This window comes from Protopterus annectens, chromosome 5.part1 (assembly GCF_019279795.1).
Source record: "Protopterus annectens isolate FY-2018-M chromosome 5.part1, PAN1.0, whole genome shotgun sequence".
In the NCBI taxonomy this organism is placed as follows: Eukaryota; Metazoa; Chordata; order Ceratodontiformes; family Protopteridae; genus Protopterus; species Protopterus annectens.
Window position 1 is genome coordinate 539,002,352 of NC_056736.1, and position 23,272 is coordinate 539,025,623.

At 42.2% G+C, this 23,272-nt stretch overlaps 1 protein-coding gene across 4 annotated transcripts in view; it reads left to right on the forward strand.

Moving 5' to 3' along the window:
* The window catches only part of PROSER1 (proline and serine rich 1), a 781,917-nt gene that overhangs the window by 317,153 nt on the left and 441,492 nt on the right, over positions 1-23,272 (forward strand). For all 4 annotated transcript variants that reach the window (XM_044073158.1, XM_044073159.1, XM_044073160.1 and 1 more), the window contains exon 4: positions 19,037-19,131. In XM_044073158.1, the coding sequence (XP_043929093.1) occupies positions 19,037-19,131 (95 nt within the window). The remainder of the gene's footprint in view (positions 1-19,036; positions 19,132-23,272) is intronic.

Here is a 23,272-nt window from a genome sequence, read left to right on the forward strand (position 1 = left end):
CAGTCCCTGCTCCTCCCTGATCTTCCAAGCCTGTTAAGAGGACAAGAGAACATGATTCATTAGATGAGGACCTAGATTCTGGGGAGGAATCCCTTGCATACTCCTCTCATATTCCCCCTCCCCTGGACTATGGTTCAGAGGAAGAGGATTCTTTGAACCCAGATTCCCCCCGTGGAAGAATTATCCTTTGAGGATACTATTGCTTGTATGATGGAGTATTTTAAGTCAGATTGCTGCCAGGTCTTTGATATAAAAAATATTATGAGCTTCTAGCTCCTCCTGTGTTGGTAGCACTTTTTAACACCTTCTTTGCTGCCTCTGTAGCTCCTTACTCTCAGCCCCCGGCCCCTAAGAAACCAGAATGCAAGTTCTTGTTTAAATGTCCTTCTGCTGACCCTTCTGTGGTGTCAGTCTCAGCTGGTAAGCTTTCTAAACCTTTTCCTTCTTCCAAGATCTTTTCTTTCGATAAGGATAGTAAAACTATAGAAAGGTTGGCTAAAAAAATATGTAGTGCTGCCACCTTGTCATTTTGGGCTGTTAATTACCAAACCCACATGATCAGGTAAGTCATGGCTCTCCTTTCTCAGGTAGCTAAGGTTGTGTCTGGTCTACTTGATTAAGAAGTGAAAGCTTCAGCTCATTCCCTGCTTGGGTCCACTTCCATGTCACTAATCACTACATAAAATGCAGTTACGATGCTGCTGACCTTTCTAAGCTCCTCCAGGATAAGGGTAAGGACATGCAGGAACTCAAGCATATTTTTTTCTTCCCTATACCCACATTTCAGAAGAATTACCCTTCTAAATCTGCCATTGTTCATAGGCAGACTCAGCCTACCAAAGCTAAGAAAGAGTTCAGGAGTATTCCTCCTGCTAAGTCCACTCGGACGTCTACTTCTCAGAAGCCTTCCTTTCAGGACAATCTTGTTTCCGTTTGGCATTTTGCCTTCTCTTCCCCAACAGCCAGGTCCCCTTGTCTCTTTGCTTTTCTGGGTCCCTTCCAAATTGGCAACAGACCACTTCAGACTTGTGGGTACTGTCTATCGTTCATCATGGGTACTTAATGAAATGGAAATCTCTTTCCCCCTTTTCAGGCATTCCACAGCCTCCTCCAGACCAGCTGTATTTTTTCTGAGATGTTTTATAGTCGCTTTTGGATCAGAGCTCCATTCAAACTGTCCCATCCATGCACGTGAGAAGAGGTTTTTACTCCAGGATATTTTGGTTCCTTGGAAGGAGGGGGTTTGGAGATCAGTTCTGGACCTGTCTCTCCTCAATACGTTTTTCAAGGTCTCTTCTTTCACAATGTTCTCTCTTCAGAGTCTGTCTTCTCTTCTTCTCCCCCAAGGTCTTCTTGGTCTCACTGTATGTCAGAGATGCTTATCTTTACATCCCTATTGACCCTCATTTCTCTTTTCTTTCTCTCAATTTCAGTTCTCTGCTTTGCCCTTTGGCCTTTCTGCTGCCACAAGGGTATTCACCAAATGCCTCCAGTCATTGCCTTTTGCAGACTTTGAGGGTTTCAGATAGTCCCATATCTAGATGATCTGCTTATTCAGGCTCCTTCTCACAACAGTCTTCTACAAGATAATCAGTTTACCACGTGTCTTTTACAAAGTCTGGAATTCACCATTAGTCTCAAGAAGTCTGTGCTTAAGTCCTCCCAGCATCATATTTTCTCATTTGCAGGATTCAGATCATTCCATGTTGGCTTCTCTTCCTGCTCCCAAGGTTTGGTCTCTGACAACCTTCTTCCATTCTCTTCTTCCTCTGTCCTGTCTTATGGCCAGGGAATTGCTCATGATTCTGGGGTTTATGCCCTCCACGATTCCCATGCTTCCTCTTGCCAGGCTCCATATGAGGAAGCTTCATTGGGACCTCAAATTGATGTAGATTCAACATTGCCACCCCTTGGAGTTCCCTGTTCCTTTGCTCCAGTGGTGGATTCAGTAAATTTCTGTCAATCCTGGACTGTCTTTCATGCTCCAGTTCATTCACAAGAACTGTTCACGGATGCCTTGGATCTGGGATGGGGTACTTCTTGTGGCACACTGAAAGCTCAGGGTCTCTGGCTCTTCATCAGAGGTCAGACTATATCAACGTAAAAGAGATGAGGGCTCTACTTCTGGCTCTGGTAATATCACTGTGATGTGGAATATCAACAAGCAGCAGGGTATAAGGTCTTATCTCCTTTGCAGGCTAGCTGTTCAGGCCTGGGGTCTGGCTATCAGTTATTAGGTGACTCTTCAGGCAGTTTACATTCCTTCAGAGCACAATCTAGTGACAAGCTATCTGAGCAGATCCAGAGCACAGGCTCATGAATGGATGCTTCACAGAGATGTGCTCTTTGATATAGACCATTGGTGAGATATTCCTCAGGTAGATCTTTCTGCATCCCCTCTGAACAGACAATTTTTCTTCTGTTTGTGAGAGTACCAAGATGTCTGGCTTGAAAAGTGGATGCCCTTTCTTTTCTTTTTAAGGGAATGTTTCTGTATGCCTTTCCTCCCCTTCCTCTGCTGCCAAGAGCTCTGCACAAGATCAAGCAGGACTCTCCCAAAATCTTGTTAGTGACTCCCTTTTGGCCCAGACAGCACTGGTTCTCCCTTCTTTTTCATCTGGCAAGGGGCATTCTCCACAAGTTACCTCACTAGATGGATCTTCTCACACAAGATAAGGGATATCTTATCCATCCTCACCTCTCCCCTCTTCAAATGACACCATAGGTGATAGGGTTTTGATGCCTTTTAGTCACCTCTTTTCTGAGGATGTGCTTCAGATTCTGCAGGAGGCCAGGAATCCCACTACCAGAAAGTCATATTTTCTAAACGGAAGATATTTTCTATTTGGTGCCTCTTTCACCATCAGGATCCCTTCTCAGTAGGGGTTCCTCTGCTTCTGTTTTATTTGCGAGATCTGCTCCATGCTGGTTTGGCATATTCTTCAGTTAAAGTTCACTTATCAGCTCTCTCTCACTTCCTTTCCCTTTCTGAACTTTTTTTCTTCACGATGTAAATGCTCTAGATTGTCCTTGGGGTGGGTATTTTATTCCTCCTGGGCAATTCAGTTCTGAGTATTTGCGTCTGTACATCACCTTTATGCCCTATGCCCTATGCTGGGAGCATACGTGTGACATACAGCATCTGTAAAATGCAAAGGCTTTGGTATACAGGCCAGACGTTGGGTTATCCTTGGCTGGAGATCCCTTCAGTGAAGAGTACTGCAACAGTGAAGAGAAGGACATCTACCATTATGGTAAGATTTTACACAACTGTACTTTTGTCTTAAAGAAATTTTTAAAGATACCTTGGGTGAAAGGGATTTCTGGCTTCAGTTTTATTTCAAAGAAGACTGCTTTCTGGTCAGACCTAACAAGTGGTGAAGATACGCAAGGGATGGTGCCAGATGCTCTCATATTAGTAAGGACAAGATCCAAGATGTTATCCCCCTCGTGGGTACTCTTTTTGTTCCAGGGCATTGGTATTGACAAAGTCTAGGAATCCCTGTGCTTGCGTACAAGTGGTTGTGCAGATTTGCCATTCTGTAGTTGGATAGTTTAGATCACCTAGGAAATGGTATTTTTTGGTATTGCTGGCACGCATACACTGCCTTCTACAGATCTGGGGTTAGACTATGATGATGGCTATTACCAATCCACATGTTCATATAAACTCACTTCCTAATAAATCCTGTGATCAGAAACGACAGCATTGCATGCTGTATATTGACTTGTACAGTTTTCTATCAAGTGTGATTCAATAAAATTTTCAGTCAATTCAGTCTGATGACTTGTGATTCAGTGAAATGAGCAATCAGTCAAATGGCATACACCCATATAAGTATATATGATTTCAAAAGCAAGACCACAGTAAGTAATGGAAAACTAAAACATTAATGAAGAAAAAGAACATTTATATTTCTTCTCTTGCTATAAAGCCAAAGGAACATTAGTAGAGCTATTCAGACTGTCACAGTACAGCATGTACTGTACTGTTCTGTCTTCCTTAAGGAAAGAGTAAGAGAACAAAAGCAGGGAGACAGGGGAAAGGGAAATCAGACATTATACAGCAGTTAAGAAAATGAAGACAGTATTACGTTTTTTAAGAGATTTCAGGACAGTTTTCTTTGCAGACGGACCAGTATTGTCTTCTTGATCAGAATGCTTTTTGGTTTTGAGTTTTAACACTTTATTTGGTTTAGTGAATTCTGAATAAATGTTTTGCCATTTTATGTAATTCCTTTCCCTGTTTCTCATCTTCCTTATTAAGCTTCACTATCCTCTTCTTTTTTGGGGGTAGCTGCCTACAGATTATTTCACGGTGTTCTTTTTTTTCTTTTTGTTTAATTTTCTTTCCTTGAGCTTTAGCTGTCCTGGTGTCTCGACTAGTTCAGTGCAAGTATGAGTCGTACTGAATGAAAAGGCTAATCTTTTATGACTGTGCTTTAGAGATTGGTCATATCCATGACACTAGATTATGATGTTTTTTTATCTGAAGAAAGAGTCCAGAAGAAGAAGCAAAGGGCTGTATAGCTCAGCATTTGAGAGTAGGAGTGATGATTTGAATCTAAAGTCACTGACAGGGCGACAGGTGCTGACTGAGGCTTCTTTTTGGGGATAAACTATTGGCTACGCTTTTAAGGGCCCCAGAGCCATTAGCCTAGCAACCTCCTTTGAAGACAGTAGATGTGACAAACAAGTGATGTATACCATGGTGATTTTTTTGTACAATATGGTACTTGGTTTCATTGTTGAAACCATGTATGTGCATGTGTGTGTGCCATATCTTGAATCTGAGGCTACACTAATGAACAAGTTGCTAATATCTAAATGTAAGATTTCCTGGCTCTGCTGATGTCTTATAGAGCACTGGATGCCAATCTAGGAAATGAGGGCAAAGACAAAGAAACTCAGGTTCTTAGCAATATTTAAAAGATGGGAATAGCAGTTTAGGCTGGATCATTATATCCAAAAAATCGTAGAACGTCTGAAGGACCTCCAAGCAGCACTCAGTCAGATTCACATGGTTACTCCTAGCATATCTGGTAATATGCTACTTAGACTGTTTTTTGCAAAAAAGTGATACATTCTACACAGAAAGAAGCTGCCCTTTCAGTGGTAAAGAAAAAAATATGTTAAAATTGGCATTGCTGAAATTTTAATTTCTGCAGCTCTCTCAAGAGATCAACAAATAATATCGATTTGCTCCATACTTACAGTGAAATAGATGGAATAGTGTTATTGAGTATGCATACATGGAATGGCTGAGGTGCTTTCTGCGGCCTTAAATCAAGCCTCTGTAACTGCACAGATGTCAGTATCTTCTAAGGTGAGGGCTGCTTCCAGTGAGTACAGTTTTAAGTTTAGACTCCTAGCATTTAGCAGCATAACCTTGAGGTTGCTTTTTGAAGATATTTTTACGTTGGCAATTTTGTTGTTGTGATATTGCTTAAAAAGGCATTATGGGGGAGGCAAGAGCCTTAGCCAGTCAGCAAAATCCCAGAGGTGACACATGAAGATCATCTCTAGCAAAGCAGCGTGGTCTATCTACCATGTCATCCCAGGCTAATAGGTAGTGGATCCCCTTAGAATGACACCAGAAAGTAAGCCAGTTGTTGAAGTTGATCATTTTTTGTTTATATTGTGGTATGATCTTAGGTGAAGGTAGTGTGTTGCTCAAGGCTATGGACATACCTGCCTGAGACATATATTCAGAGAGATCAGTCATGTCTGTCCTCATACAGTCCAGTGAGGCACATCTCAAGTCATTCACACCAACATGAACTATGACACAGTCATAACAGTATTTGTTGTGGAGAGACTTGTGTGCATGTGTGATCTGGCAGATCCTGGCACCCAAAGGACAACTGACCGCAATCTTTTCCTAGTCCAGCCTGGTGAGTGGGACATTTGTATGTCTCACTATAGAGCCACCTATTACCAAAAAAATTTGTTTAGATGTGCTTTGCCTTAGAACTTGTTTGGTGAGACACTTGTGCTTGTGTTTTTTATGTGTATTGAGTACTGTAGGTGCTGTAGTAGGTGTAGCATGTTTGTGTTTTGGAGGTTTGGTCTTTAGGTAAATTTCTGGTGAGTACCTCCGCGTATGATGTGTTGAGAGACTGGTTTGTGCAGGAGGTGTGGTATGTGAGCTGACAACATGTTCAGTGTCACTGTTCTGTGAACGAAAGAGCAAGGATTCAAAATTCTTAGTGTATATGCATCTGTCACAAATTGAGCTTGAGTGCTTTAGGAGTAGTGGGTTGTCAGTGTGCATGAGGCAATTGCTACACTGCCTTAGGATACCCATGTCAATCAGGCTGGCAGGAGAAACAGAGGAGAACTGACCATCCATAAAACTATGTGTAAATTTGCTTACTTTAATGAGCAAGGATGTGGTTTAACTGGGGGCTTAATGTTGGGTCTATACTATCGGGGCTCTCAAGGGGTACAAGACTATTAGGAATTAAGAGATTTCAGTTAAAGTGATGAATGCTATAGAAAGCCTAGCTGAGGTGCTCTCTGAGCAGCTAAGTGCAATTTAAGGGACTTCTGAATTGGAGCACGGGCAGCTTCTAAGGGAAAATAAATCTACTTTAGCTTTTGCATCTGTAACCACCAGTGGATGTTCATCGTGCATACGGCTGCAGTCATCACACTTGGGTTATCCTGCCGTCAGGCAGGTCCTCGGTCGGCCGAATTCCAAAGTCTAGGTCCGGCGTCGGTTGTCGGTGCTTCTTCCCTGACGTCAGTGCGGCAGGGGTATAAAAGAGGCAGCCGACGCCATTTTCTTCAGTCTTTCTTGCCGCGCGGTGCCCAAAGCAGAAGCAGTTCGCAAGTGCCGGTCGGCCAGCTCCTGAGATTTACGAACAGTATTTCAGCCGAAGTCTTCTTTAAAGCTAAGTACCCCGTTGGGGAAACTTTTCTTGCCTCAGACCGATGTCAGACAAAGTTAATAATTGCATTTCTTGTGGGAAGCAAATACCGCATAAGGATTTCCACTCTTTCTGTATACCTTGCTTAGGGCCAGACCACGATGTCTCGGCCTGCCGTTTTTGTGCTAGGTTCAACAAGCGCACTATTAAGCGCCGGGCGGAGTTCGCCCTTCATTATTTTGGCAAAAAATTTAATTATATTATGTCGTCGGATACACCGACGCCAGTTTTAGGCAAAAGACGCAAAGACAAGGACCGACATCCGAGGTCTGCACCAAGTACTGAGACCACGCTTAGGCCAACTATCAGTTCTCCGGTTCTCAGCGAGGCGCCTACGCAGCCCCTGACTACCGATGAAACTATTTTACCGGTGATTTCAGTACCCAAGGTCGCAGGTTCCTCGGTCTCCATTCCCACTGCAGATACCGACGCCACTCTTGGCAGGGAAACCAAAAATTTAGTGAGGCCTGCCATTTCTGAAGGCGTCTTCAGGCCTACCACCTTCTCTATTAAATCCTTCACCAAATCTAAAGCTGCAATGAAAACTAAAAAACAGGGTCCTCAGACCTCCCCTCAAGGCCCCATGCCTAAAAAACAGATGCTTAAAATGGCTGAGGATTTGATAACTCACATCAGGGGTTCTCAACCCCCCTCAGACAAAAGACCCAGATTGGAGGAAGACTACCCTTCCTCAGACCAGGCTTCTATTACCTCAGACCATTCTGAGGACCAGGATTACGCCTATTCCCCTTTCGAAGACTCTGATGCTGAGGAGTCTATTCCCTTGGTCTCCCCCCCTGAGGACTACTGTTTTGGGGAAACCCTGCATACTTTGAGAGAGCACTTCCACTGGGAAGGCCAAGATTACTCAGATTCCAAGAAAAGGCTCAGGGAATTTCTACTGCTCCCCCACCATAGGCCCTTGGCTATCCCTCCTGTTTTAGATATTTTGGATGACGTGTACACAGAAGCCAGTCTTAATCCAGACTCTTTACCTCCAGCCCCTGTTAAACCAGACAGGTATTACCGGGTTCCTGATTCTCACCAGTTCCTTTATAAAAGTCATACTGCTGACCCAGAAACAATTTCACAGGGTCCCAAGGGGATTAAGGCCTCTACTGCTAAAAACCCTTTACCTTCAGAGAGAGATTCCAGAGCATTAGAAAGGTGGGGGGAAAAGGTGTATACATCAGCCACTTTAACCATGAGGGCATTAAACTGTCAATTCCATATGTTAAAGTACCAACAGTTTTTGTTATCTCAGCTGAAAAGCAAAATGACACAAACAGAACAACCAGATTTAAAAGAGTTGCAGGATTTGTTGCATGGATCAGAGCAAGTGGGTAAACATACCTTGCAGTGTGGTTTTGATGCTTTAGAGGCCTCTTGTAGAGCCGCTGTCACAGGGTCTGTCATACGTAGACATGCTTGGCTCAAAGAGCAATCCTTACCAGATCATGTCAAAGCAAAATTATTAGATGCACCACTTCAAAAAGATGTATTGTTCGGTGTTAAAGCTGAGGAGGTACTAAAGAAAATGGAGGAAAAAGCTAAATCTATACAAACAGTTAAAGATTTCTTGCAGGTGCAACCTCCACGCTTCAGCAGAAACTGACCTTCAAAAAATTGGTCCTTTCCAGCCACGGACAGACCTCAAAGGGGCAGATACAGACACCCAAGGAGTAGAGGACAACCTCAAGGATCTTACAGAGCTAGACAGTGGCAATCACCAACCCCAAGAGGTGGAGAAGATAGACCACAGTCATTTAGAAAGCAGACACAATGACTTCCCCCTATGCCTGCAAAACAAGGCTATAATGGCAGCACCTTTGGGTGGAAAACTGGCCTTATTTACAAAAAACTGGCACATTGTTACAAAAGACAAATGGATTCTGGGCATTATAGACAGAGGCTACAGGTTCCACTTTCACACCCTTCCAAAAATGAGAGGCATGCCAAACCTGCCACAAAACCAATGGGCAGGGGCACAAAGACAAATTTCCACTCTCATGGATATGAAAGCAATTCAAGAGGTACCTGCAAAAGAACAAGGTCAAGGTTTTTATTCCAGACTATTTCTGGTACCAAGGAAGGACAAAGATTGGAGACCCATCTTAGACCTATCTATTCTAAACACATATCTAGAGGTACCAAAATTCAAGATGCTCACATTACAGCAGCTTCTTCCCATGCTGGGCAAGGAGTCTTGGCTGGTAACGTTGGACCTCAAGGAGGCATACCTGCATGTCCCTATCAGACAAGATTGCAGAAGATACCTCAGATTTCTTGCAGGTTCAACCCATTACCAATTCTCTGCATTGCCCTTTGGCTTATCTACTGCGCCCAGAGTGTTTATGAAATGCCTGGCATCAGTAATTGCCTTCTGCAGACAACAAGGAATACAAATCTACCCATATCTGGACGACTGCCTGATCCAAGCGGACAGCAAGGACATTCTATTGCAGCATCTGGCGTTTGTAATAAAACTGGTAAACTACCTGGGATACACAGTGAACAAAAAGAAATCAAAACTAATACCTTCTCAACGGATAATTTTCCTGGGTGCCAGCTTAAATACAACAACCCAGATGGCCTACCTCACGCCAGACAAACAAGGGCAACTGTCTCAATACTTCAACAAAATGGCAACTTTAACCAGACTAACTGCAAGGAAAGTCCTGCAGGCTTTGGGGTTCATGGCATCTTGCATCCTACTGATACCATGTGCAAAGCTACATATGAGGAAACTACAATGGTACCTAAAAAACTTATGGTCTCAACACAGCCACAGCTTGGAAACAATTATACCACTCATACCATGCCTTCAAAAGGAATTTTTGTGGTGGGCTCAAGCATGCCAAAGAAACACAGGTCTCCCTTTCTGTTTACCTCAAGCAACTCAAATCATCACAACAGACGCCTCAGACTATGCCTGGGGAGCACACATGGCAGATCAGTGCATTCAGGGAAAATGGTCCCAAAAAGAGAAGCACCTACACATCAACCAAAAGGAGATGCTAGCCGTGCAAAATGTTCTTATGACCTTCAAAGACCTACTGCATCCAGGCCAGCTATTAATAAGGACAGATAACACCACAGTCATGTGATACATAAACAAACACGGAGGGACTCATTCATACCCCCTGTGCAGGCAAGCTATGACCCTGTGGAACACAGCACTGGAATTACACATTCAACTACAGGCTCAATTCCTGCCAGGGAAGGAAAACACACTGGCAGACAACTTAAGCAGAAATATAACAGACCCACACGAATGGAAGTTGCATCCTCAAGTCTTCTCAAAGATCACTCAGGCATGGGGACAGCCAGACATAGATCTATTTGCTACCCACAGAAATTACCAGTTGAAAAAATTCTGTTCAAGGACTTATCATCCACAGGCCTGGAAAGTGAACGTACTCTCTTTCAATTGGACAACATTGACAGTCTATGCCTTCCCGCCTCTTCCTCTACTGACCAAAGTTCTATTAAAAGCCCGAGCAGAGAGGCCACAAATGATTCTCATTGCTCCAGACTGGCCACGACAACACTGGTATCCTCTCCTAAAGAGCCTGCCACACTCACCACCATGGATCCTACCTCTAGTTCCTCTTCTGTTGTCCCAGCACAACTACAAAACCCTTCACAGCCAGCTCAAAACCTTAAATCTAGCTGCATGGAGAATACCTTAATTTCCCAACAGACTCTCCTCTCCAAGGAGGTGCAGGATGTCATATTGGAGGCCAGGAGAGCCTCTACTAGAAAAACCTACTCCGCCAAATGGAAACGATTTTGTTCCTGGAATCAAGAAAAGGGCCAGAATCCTTGGGTAATAAATATACCTCAAATCTTACATTACCTAGCTGAGATGTTAAACAGTGGCCTTTCCTTCTCCTCCATCAAGATCCACGCTTCAGCCATTTCAGCACAATACAATACAGATCCTCCTTTATTCTCACATCCTCTATTAAGGCAGTTCCTCAGAGGGGCAAAAAATATAAAACCCCCACGGAAACCACCAGTCCCAGCTTGGGACCTCAACTTCGTATTGGAAAAGCTGACCCTGCCTCCCTTTGAGCCGACTTCTTCAACAGAGCTACAATACTTGTCGTGGAAAACAGCCTTCCTTCTGGCTATTACCTCAGTACGCAGGGTTTCGGAGCTACAGGCCCTCATGGCTGTGCAACCATTCATCATTTTCCATCAGGACAGGGTTTCCGTACGAACCAACCCTACCTTCATGCCAAAGGTAGTATCCAGTGTAGCTTTGAATCAGACTATTCATTTACCTACCTTTTATCCAAATCCACAGAACAAAGGAGAGAGACTACTACATTCCTTGGACATTCACAGGCAACTTTGTTATTACTTGGACAGAACAAAGTCATTCAGGAAATCTGAGCAGCTCTTTGTGTCCTATGCTACAGGTGCTCAAGGAAAGGCTATTTCCAAACAGACTATTTCAAAATGGATAGCCCACTGCATACGCTTTTGTTATTCATTTCATGGAAAATCAGTGCCTGTATACATCAGATCCCACTCCACCAGGGCTACAGCTACCTCTACAGCTTTCCTCAGGGGGGGTCCCTACCAAGGACATTTTGGAAGCAGCTACTTGGAGTTCAGTGCACACTTTCTCCAAGCACTACCACCTTCCACTATACTCAAAATCTAGAGCGGGCTTTGCCACAGCAGTCCTGCAGGGCATCCTAGACCCTCCTCGTTCCACTTAGTACCTACCACCCTTACTTAGCTTTGGGATTCTACCCAAGTGTGATGACTGCAGCTGTATGCACGATGAACATAGTACAGTTTTGTACCTACCATAAATGTAGATGTTTGAGTGCTCATACAGCTGCAGTCCAGGTTACCCTCCCTCCATCCCCTCTTAGGACAGGGCTTATGACAAACACCTTTATCATACAACCTATTTGGGGTATTTCTTTATGGTGTATTTGCTTGCAACTACTGTTTTGATTTATCTACATTGCATGTTTGCATAATATTATGTTTTGCCTTCCTTCTGGGGGCACCTGACATCTGGGGCAAGAAAAACTGAAGAAAATGGCGTCGGCTGCTTCTTTTATACCCCTGTCGCACTGACATCAGGGAAGAAGCGACGACAACCGACGCCGGACCTAGACTTCCGCCTGACAGCAGGATAACCCAAGTGTGATGACTGCAGCTGTATGAGCACTCGAACATCTACATTTATGGTAGGTACAAAACTGTACTTTACCTCCACTGCTCGGTTCTGCACGAATGTGCGCTATGTACAAACAGATGCCGTGGATTGCTCAGATGAAGATAATAGAGCAGTGGCTGCTCGTCAAACTCTGTGGAGCTGTGTTAAAACAGGCTCAAACAGGTGCCTTATGTAATAACTGTGAGAACCCTTTTTAAAACAAGTTAAGCAATTTTCAAACAGGCTGGCCAATGGAAATGCTCAATACTGAGCCTTATTCCAACAATCTCCAATTCAGATGGGTCCTTTGCTACAGTCTTCTGCCACAAGGGTGCAGGGGGCCCTCTTAATATAAGATTGCTGGTTTTAGTGCTCAGATAATGCCAAACAGTCTAAATTCAGCAAATCTGAATCTAGCCTGTACTGTAAAATACACAAGTACTAGAAAATACAAGGTGTAGGAAAAAGTCTCATATAGCAAACAGTTGAAACAGTGAAACAGAAAAACAGTTAAAATGGCTAAAAACAGTTAAAGGTAGGTGGCAGTTCAGTAATACACAGTTTAAAAGTGCAGTACAGTAAATAAAAATACTTATTTTTCTGTCGATTTCAAAGGATGCTTTGGATTTCATTTGGATTCACTTCAGAAATCAGAGAGAGCACACCAATCCTACAGCAGCTCCTGTAAACTCAGCATAGGCCCTTGCAAACGTGCTGCCTAAATACGAGCTAAGGTAACAGTTTTCAAACAAACTGGCCAATGGAAATGCTCAATACTGAGCTTTATTCCAGCAATCTCCAACTCAGATGGGTCCTTGGCTACACTCTTCTGCCACAAGGGTCCAGGGGGCCCTCTTAATATAAGATGGCTGGTTTTGGTGTTCAGATAATGCCAAACAATCTAGATTCAGCAAATTAGAATCTAGCCTATGCTATAAAATACACAAGTGCTAGAAAATAAAAAGTGCAGAAAAAATCTCAAACAGCAAACAGTTTAAGCAGTGAAACAGCAAAACCGTTCTAACAGCTAAAATGAGTTAAAAGTAGGCAGCAGTTCAGTAATACACAGTTTAAAAGTGCAGTACATTGAATAAAAATACAAATTTTCAGTCAGTTTCAAAGGGTGCCTTGGATTTCATTTGAATTCACATCAAAGATCAGAGAGCACACACCAGTCCTTGAGAGCAAATCCTGTATCGGCTGTTTCTTCTCCGGCAAATTTATTATATCTTGAATATTCAAATCTGACATTGCCATTACTACTAGGAAAAAAAACTAACCCAGCTGTCAGTAGTTGTGTCTTCAGTTAATTAAATATTGAAAAAAAATTCAAATATTGTATAGAAGTTGTTTCGCTAAATTAAAAAAATGTTATTCTGGCATTTGTTACGTTCTCAAAAATTCTGCAACTTTATAGCTTATCAGATAAGAAAGAAAAACTAAGGGATTTAACAAATATTTGCCTTTTTTCATTTGTTCTAATTTATTTGTCCTTCACTGACCTAGTTAGTCCCACTAGGCTATTGGCCTCTTTTCAGGGGATACCCAAGATAGCATTTCTTTTGCTAGGTTTAGTTTAAACAGGGCATTGGGGAATTTCTTCTACTCTTTTTCATTGGTGCCATAGGATCTTTTACATCCATCTGAGCTATCATTGAGTCAAGCAGATGGGACCTTGTTTTAACATCTCATCCAAAGGACAACACACTCAGGAGTGCTGCACCCCCTGTGCTGCACTGCAGTGACAGCAATCCAGTCAGCTGGAGTAGAAATAGAACTCACAGCCTTATGGTCCTCTATCACCAAAGGTAACTGCGCTACCTGTAGTGCCACTGATGGTATTAACATGTAGCACCACTGGCACTTCAATTACATAGGGTAATAAAGGAGAGATGAGAATCAGTAATATCCAGGGGACATTGTGAACATTATAACAGCTGCATTTTATGTCTCCTAGACATCTGACAGTTCCGTATAAAATGTTATTTTATTTATTTATTTTGTTTAACATTTGTTAACCGGGAGAGTCTGACTTGGAACAAAGCCCATTTTCAGTGGAGGCCCAGGGAGAAATGCTCCAGACGCATGCATTTGAGTTTGGGAGGAAACTGGAGCACCTGGAGGAAACCCACACGAACGCAAGGAGAGCATGCAGACTCCACACAGAAGACACTCCAGCCGAGAATCGAACTGGAGAACCTCTTGCTGTGAGGCAACAATGCTACTGCTGCATCACTGCACCATCTGTGAATAAAATTGTAATGGTATTCATTATGCACCTTTACATTTGGATTTTTTTCTACATTAAAGCATTGCCATTGTGGCTTTATGGAGGGCAGTATAACAACATTTATTAAAGGGGGCAAACTCCCCTTGTAATCTCTGTGTGAAACCCACACCTCTACATACCAATTCCAAAATCACACAACAATGGAGAGAGAAGCAAACTCCATTGCCGACAAAGTTAGATGTTCTATTAGGCAGATGGCGCTAGATCGACATCAGAGCGTCAGGGTATAATAAAGGCACATGATCGACATATCCTCCTCAGTTTTGCCGCGTGTCGGCATGGCTGGAAGCAGAAGTGTGTGCCGCGTTCTGCTCTGAATTTTTCGCTTTCGAGTTTCACCGATACCAAGTTGGGCTAAGTACCCTGTTGGGGAAATATTTTGTTTTTCTTGCTCAGTTACTTACGGATGCCGGATGTTCGGCGCCTGCTTCTACAAGCGCCAAAGACAAATCTTTAAAACTTAAGGCAGATGATAGTCCCCTTCGGACGCTGGACCTTTAGAAGCTACAGCTGAACAGGTGGTTTCTTAGGTTTGTGGCCTCTTTTACAGATCAGGCAGGCAGGGAGGCAAGCTGAAGGGGCCTCTCAGGTTACTATTCTCTTCTCCCTTCTATGGTCTAGGTGGTTTCTGCTACTGTTTTTGTCTGCTTCCTTCAGGGGGCAGGTCTGTTTTGCCCCTTTCTGCCTTGTCAGTTCTGGTTCTTCAGGGTTTGTGCCTAAAAGCATGCCAAGATAGATGGCAGAGGATTTGATTAATTAGGAGGTTCTGCCCCTCTGATGAGAGGAGGCCCAGGGGAGAGCCAGAGTTGGAAAGTTTGGAGCAGGCGATTCTGAGCAGAGGATTCCATTCCTTCTGCTTCTCCTCCAGAGGATTTTTTTTTTTCAGAAACTCTGCATTCCATGAGGGAAGGGTTCTTGTTTTACCACAGACCCGACCAGACATACAGGTGCCTGGAGGGGCATATAAATATGTAATAGTCCTGAGGTGGACCCAGAAACTATTCTGGATAAGAGCTTTGGGAAGATAGATGGGGTGGATAGTAAGAAGGTGTATGCTTCTCTACTTAAGCAATGAGAGCTTTGAACTGCTATGATGTTATAGTATCAGAATTTCCTTTCTCTAAGAGCTCTAAGAGTGGATGCTTTGGCAGAGAGGGCAGAGTGTAAAGAATTGCAGGATTTAGTGCATGTTTCTGAACAGGTGGTCCTCCTGTGGTCAGTCTAAAGAAAAATGGAAAGAAAAGCTAAGTCTATGCAGACTGTTAAAAGATTTTTTGCAGATACAACAGTCTAGGGGTAGAGGCTTGCTAGGGGCAGAGAGCTCAGAGTACCTTCAGGCCGAGACAATGGAGTTCGCCCTGCTCAATCTGCTGGTGAGGGCAGGGGATTCTTCTTGCAGCAGCGCTCCTTTGGGAAAGAGGGCTCTTTCAAGCAAAATTGACATTTAGTCACCCAGGACATGGTATTATGACATTATAAAACCGGTTTACAAAGTTCTATTTCCACACCATGCCTCCTTTCAAAGGCATGCCAGATGGACAAATTTCTTTACTTCTTCAAATAGGAGCATACAAGCCAGTTCCTCTGTCAGAAGTGGGCCTAGGATTTATTCTCGCCTGTTTCTAGTTCCAAAGAAAGGGAACACGGATAGCATTTTCAGACTAAGAGGAATACAGATTTATCCTTTCTCAGGGATGTGCTGTCTGGGTGTGAGACTGAATACAGCTTTCATGGCATCTTGTATTCTGGTGCTTCCCAATGCCAAATTGCATATGAAGAAGACACAGCACTGCCAAGATCTAGACACTGTCATTCAGATAATACCTTGCAGAAGGAAGGAGTTTTGTGGTGTGGCCCAGGAATCACACTAAACAAGGACTCTCTGTGACCCGGCCAGAACTGGAAGGAAATGTTAGCAGTCCAGTTTGCATTGATGGCTTTCAAAGATACTTCACCCTGGGCAGGTGTTGATTCAAAACAGACAACACTACTGTCATGTGGTACATCAACAAGCAGAGATGTATTGAGCAGACAAATAGTGGATCCATTTCAACAGTTGACAGTGTTATGGGGAACTCCAGACATAGATCTGTTCGCTTCTCCACTAAATTACCAGTTGCCAAAGTTTTGCACAAAAATGTTTCATCACACAGCTTGGAAGGTGGACGCCTATCATTCAGTTGGAACAATCTGCATGTATATGCCTTTCCACCTCTGCCTCTTCTTCCCAAGGTACTTTTGAAGGCCAGACAAGACAAGCCAACCATGATTTTGATAACACTGGTACCCACTACTGAGGAGTTTAACCGAACCTCCATGGCCTCCCTGCCTTGATTTCCCGACCTTTTGTCACAAGAGAACAGTCACTTCCTCAATGTCAAGATTCAGTCTCTGCATCTAACAGCCTGGCATATTCTGTTTTAGACTCTGGAAGGTCTCAGCTTACAACAAGTTTTGAATGTTATTTTGGAGGCCAGGAGGCCTAGTACCAGGAAAGTTTACGGATAAATGGAGGAGATTTTATTTGGAGCAAAGGAAAGGACCTTGATGTCTCCAAACCTGATTTAAGTGTTGCTCTTCAATATCTTACTGAGCTATTGGACAAGGGTTTGTCTTTCTCCTCAATAAAGGTTCATGCTGCAGCCATTTCTGCTCACTATGATTGTGACCCTCCTTTATTCTCTCATCCTTGGTTTGCCACTTAGGGGCAAAGAACATTTCTTAGAGGGGCAAGAATATAAGATCCCGAGCCTGCAGCTACTGCCGAGTTAAAGTATTTGTCATGGAAAACTGCTTTTTGAATTACAGGCCTTCATGCAGTAGAGCCTTCCTGATTTTATGCCTAAAGTGGTTTCTAGTGTGGCCTTAAATCAAACTATTCTTTTTGCCTACTTTTATGCAACCCCCAAAATAAAGGGAGAAACTTTTGCATACTTTGGATATTCACAGGCAGTTGCGTTTTTTTTTATTTGAGCAGAACCAAGGAGTTCAGACAGTCTCAGCAATTGTTTGTTTCTTTTGCTTTGGGTTCACAGGGTAAACCTGTTTCAAAACAAACTATTTCTAAATGGATTGGGTTTTGTATTTCTTTCTGTTATTCCCATCATGGTAAGGAGATTCCTGCTGGAATCAGGCCTCATTCCACTAGGGCTACTGCTACTTCTGACATTTTGGAGGCAGCTTCTTGGAGTTCAGTGCATACCTTTTCTAAACATTACCACCTTCCTCTTTATTCTAAGTCTAGGGCTGGATTTGCCACTGCAATTTTACAAGGCATTTTAGCGCCCCTAATGCTTTATGATTTTACCATCCTCCCTTTCATTCTACCCATAAGTAAGGACTGCAGCAATGTGAGATGAAGAACATAGTACAGTTTTGTACCTACCATAAATGTAGATGTTCAAGATCCACATTGCTGCAGTCCAATTTACCTCCCTTGTCCACCCTCCCTCCTTCCCCACTGTAGTTTGACTTGGTGCTATGCTTTAGGTGATGGTTGTTGTTGGGCATGTTTTTGGGAGGTATTCTGTTTTGGCTGTGGCCTTTCTGGTTTGGCCTTCTGACATCTGGGGCAAGAAAAACTGGGATATGACGACCATCATGCGCCTTTTATACCTGACGCCTGATGTCCGACTGAGGACAGACTACCCGTAAGTAAGGACTGCAGCAATGTGGATCTTCGAACATCTACATTTATGGTAGGTACAAAACTGTACTTTTCGGCAAATAGTGCTCAAACATTTTACCTTTGCCAAAACTAACTTCAGTAATTTGATATGTTCGCCTGTCTCATCTGGGTTTCACCCAGTTAATTTGGGCTCCTTCCATTGATAAAAGGCCTGCTATTTAGGTTGGTAGGATACTTAAATCTTGTCCCTGTGTTTATACTGTGGAGCTTTCCCTCTGGGTTACCCAGGTAAAGCAGCCTTTGGCTCAATGAGAGTTACTTGGTTAACAATATTAAATAAGTAAGTAAAGAAGTGTGTGTGTGTGTGTGTGTGTGTGTGTGTGTGTGTGTGTGTGTGTGTGTGTGTGTGTGTGTGTGTGTGTGTGTGTGTGTGTGTGAGACATCATCTTATCAAGGTGACATGCCTTACAGCATGACTATACAAATTCAACTACACCACAGGACTAAACACTATACAGTAGTCTTTCTGCATTGCTTACATCTTACTATATTACAAATAAGGGGTCCCTGGTGTAAATACCCTCCACACACCACTGCTAACACATGCAACTTGACTTGCGCACTCCTAATTGATAATGGGCAGAAAACTGATCAAGTGTTACTGCTTGTTTTAATTTTTGTAAAACCACAAAAGGTGCAGCACAATCCAAACGCACAAAAAGACCACAGGGCAAGGAAAAAATGAATTGTTACTCAAAGAATCTATTTATATTTTAAAATATAATACTGTGTTTCCTAGTGGGTTGAATGCAGAAATTAATTGGAGATGTTTAATGAATTGAATAATTGTTTTATTGATTAATTAACTTGTGTATATATAGGCAGGTGTATTATCTTGTAACATTGTACTCCTTGAAGGCTATTGTAGCCGAGACGTCAGAGACATTAAAGCTATTGGTGTGGATTTCCTTGTTTTAATTTTTGTCTGTTTTCATTTATAGAAAATGGTTGCTATTCATGCAACACAGATGGCCAATATCCTTAACAGCTTCACATTTTCAAAAGACAGACTTACTGCCTTGGAACTAATAGCATAGTAAGTATTCCATTTATTTTTGTTTTAGTCATCTTTGGTTTTCATTATTACTCTATATTTCTAAAACTTTAATGCAGTCAGTAATGTAAAGCTGTAACTGAAGATAAATAATTGCTTCTGAGGGCTGTTGACTGTTATAAGAAAGCTGAAAAGACAGCTATTGAGTACCAGTGCAAGAGTCAAAATTATTTTGTTTAAAAGAGGAACCACAGCTGCTTTTGCCAGCTGTTAACAGTAATCTAGTGTTACTCCAACACAGATGATCCACACTGTGACTCACCATTTCACAGCACTTCTGATGCAGTCACCTGCCCGATCTTGGTGAGACTTCTCAGCAGTTCTTTGTTGGCCTGCCCTTTGGCACTGATGAAGGTTCCTTCTTTAGGGAATTTATAAGGCAGTAGTTTCCACCACTTCTTTCTGGTTATGACATACTGTTTACCATCTCACAGATCTTCTGCAGTTTATCTTTGTAAAAGAGACAGTAGTGTGCTGACAGACAATGTGTCTGTGGGATCAGTACACCATGTAAGTATCCTGTTAAAGGAAGGGCCACAATACCCGTATTTGTAACTTTTCTGGGCTTTATTTCCTACCACCATATAACACTGCTTGGTGGTCTTTGAGTGCCATCTGCTGTTCAAATGATTAGAGAAAGGTTATTTTTTTACCATCTGTCTGAGGACCAACCTTCCTAATTTCAAAATCAAAAGTCCTCAAGAAATGTATCCATTCACAATTACTCTCCTTCATTTTAGACAACAGTCTGCTGTCTCCAACAGAACATGGTTTCCACTCTGTTCATAGCACTACTATGGCCCTCTTTAACTTCATAAATGCTAAAAAATCAAAAAAGTAATGATAGAAACTTTGTGTATCCAGTATTCCATGACCTACCAAAGGCTTTTGGCACTGTTTTACACACAAATCTGCTACAAAATTTGTCCTCCTTAGGTCTAGATACACCCACACTCACTTGGCTTGACAGCTACCCGAAATACAGCAGCAGGCAATTAAATGGCAGAGTAAAATCTCTTCCCTCCCACGGCAGTTGGAGCCCCCAAGGGTCTATTTTAGGCCCTCTTATTCAACATTTTTGTGAATGGTCTTCACTCACCAAGCAAGCAAACAAGCAAAATTCATCTAATATGCATTTGATTCTACTCTGATCTTTGCTACTGAAAAAATGCTATGCTGCAACAACTAAACCAGGATTCCCTTACATCTATTGAAACATGGGTGTCTGATTCCTAATTTCTTCTAAACCCCCAATAATCCGAGCTGATACTCTTCTCCCTAAAACAGCTCTCTTCCCAGAAATCCATTTTCATTCTAACCACAAACAGCATAAAAACTGAGTTTGGAACCCATGCTAAGCTACTGTATGTAATAACTGATGGCAGCTTGAAATTTGAGTACAGTGTAATAAAAAAAAATCCTTAACAAAATGGCACCCTGAATGGGATCAAACCTTACCTAACAGACAGTGCTAGACAGTACATTGAACTGTCCTCCTCCTCCTTCCAGCTGTCTCCTCTGCAGCCCCATTTCTCATTAATCCTCAGGTAACTCAGACCAATCTCTTTGAGCAGTGCTACAACAATGTAGCCAAATTTGCAGCTAACGTGATATACGGATCTCGCTTTTGTGTAGTTGTAAAGCAGCTGCACTGGCTAGAACTGCCTCACTGCCTGACTCTATCTCATCCACTTTACCACATACCTGAAAAATGTCCAAGCCTGACTCACACCCTTCAGCAATATTCACCAAACAGGCCTTTTCACTTAGTAGATGAACCCCCAAAAAAAACAAATTATTGCTCTTTAATCCTACAAAAAAGTCCACACAAATAGACTTCACAGTGTTATCCAGTAATGGCACTGCTAAACCTCCTGACCCATCTACCAAACTCCTAGGAGTAACAATTGATAACAACCTGACCTTTGACACACACATCAGCAACACAATAAAATTGGTGAACAGAAAGCTAGGCTCCCTTTATTGGATTAAATCCTTCCTTACTCCTACAGCTAGAACTACTTATTGCCCACACCCATCTTATCTCTACCCTCCTCTATGCCTCACCCATTTATACCAGTATTTCCAAAAGCAACCTCAACAAACTTACAACCTCTTAAAACAACATTGCCAGATTTGCCACAAGTTCCCCATTTAGAACCCACCATTGTCACAATCTAAAACAACTGGGTTGGCTGGAACTCCATAATCAACTTCTCTTTTACCAACTTACTATCACACATAAGATCCTCTGTCATCCTAGTAACAGACCAATACTCACTAGCTTGATTACCCCCTACATAAATCTGTCTACCTTACTATCAGCAAATAAACTACTAGTATCAATGCACAAGTTTTACAATAAGGCTGGGGACTCTCTGTTCTCCAACACCATGGGAAAAACTTGGAACCTGCTCTGAAGAGAACTCTCATCTCTTTCCTCTACACCACTCTTCAAGAAGCAACTCAAAGAATACCTTAAAAATAACTGGCTATGTCCATGCACCAACCCAGATTAGTCACCTCCTTCCTTCATACTTATTCTAAATTTATTTCACTACTGCTATGCTTTGTACTCCTTCCTGTTAACCTCTGAATGTATTAGCTATCAGCTAACAAAGTTTGGTACTAGCTTAGACTATCGTAGAAGGTACTATAGAGCTTGTCCTTGTTTGGCAAGCTGTCTATAGTATGTATTTGTCTATACCTCTTTTATATGTTTTTCACCATTATCTTGTAAAACTTTTGTTGATTATATGATGTTTAGCTATTATTTAAACAACTTGTATTGCCTAGCCTTAAAAATGTACTGTATCTATATTGCTAGTAACTTTTAGTGGAGCTTTTCTTCCCGGGCCTCTACTGAAAATGGACATATATCCAGTTGGACTAGCGCGGTCAACAAATGTAAAATAAAAAATGCTCCTAATAACTAATCAAACAACTCTGCTGGCAAATTTTTTTGTCTACATCTGTAAAATCTGGAACTTCATCTCCCTTGCCCTTACACAGATATTTCAGGTGAAATCTTTCAAGTCTCAGTTAAACCAATGCCTAATAAGCATGTGTCTCTGTTCCTGCTGAACTCCTGGCTAGTCAAAAATTCCTGTCCTACACAGTGTATTCTAAACTGCTACCTCAGTTTATCTAAGGGCACTATACTCCAACAGCTGCAGAGGACATGTCTAACCTGTGGTCCATAGTGGCTGTAGGGAATATGCCAAGGAGAACCAAGGAAAAAGATTAATGGTTTGAGGAACCAGAAATGGCCACTGCAGAGTCACCCTTTTGTGACTGAGGAACTTTCGCACCCTGGTGTGTATATCTGAAGCCTGTGTCTCTATCATCTTTTCTCCTTAAATCACTTACTTTCCTTCCATTTCCTTACCACTTTCTACACTTCTCCTCACATCCTCCACTTATTTTTCTTATACCCTGCTATTTCCTTTCAACATCTCCTAGCCCACCAGTTTGATTTTTCTCTCCCCCTTCTATCATGCCATATCACATCACATCATTTTTGTATCTCCATCGACTCAGCCACAGACCATACATTGTCACCTGCCAGTCTCTCTTCACAACAGTAATCTTACTCCACTTTCACCATCCTTCTTCTCAGTCAACTTATCTACTAATCGTCTATTGCAACCTCTGCCACATCTGATGCATGATCCAATCACTTTCTATGTTGGCACCTTTACCTTTTTCCTTGGCTTTGCCTCTCAAAACTTGCTTTCTTACCTTGCTGATCCTACACACTACTGTATAACTATCATTTCCACCAACCCATTACCTAAATATTTTTTTCCTCAAACCTCACTTTTTAAAAGCTTGCTCTTGCAAATAACTTTCTCTTTTCTTTTCGTCCTTTTTCTTTGTTTTGAACCATTGTACTCATATATTAATTTTTATTCATGACTTAAGATTTTTTTTATCTATTGATTTGTTCTGCTGTCTTTTGCAATACAATGTATTATATGTGTATTCACTCTTAGGTTGCTTAAAGTTGTATTTTTCCTGTTTTTTTGTACTTTTTGTGCATGTATTTATATGTCGAGCTTCTCTCCCTGGACTCCCTGCTGAAAAGGGTCATCTCTATTCGGACAGACAATCGCGGGAAACA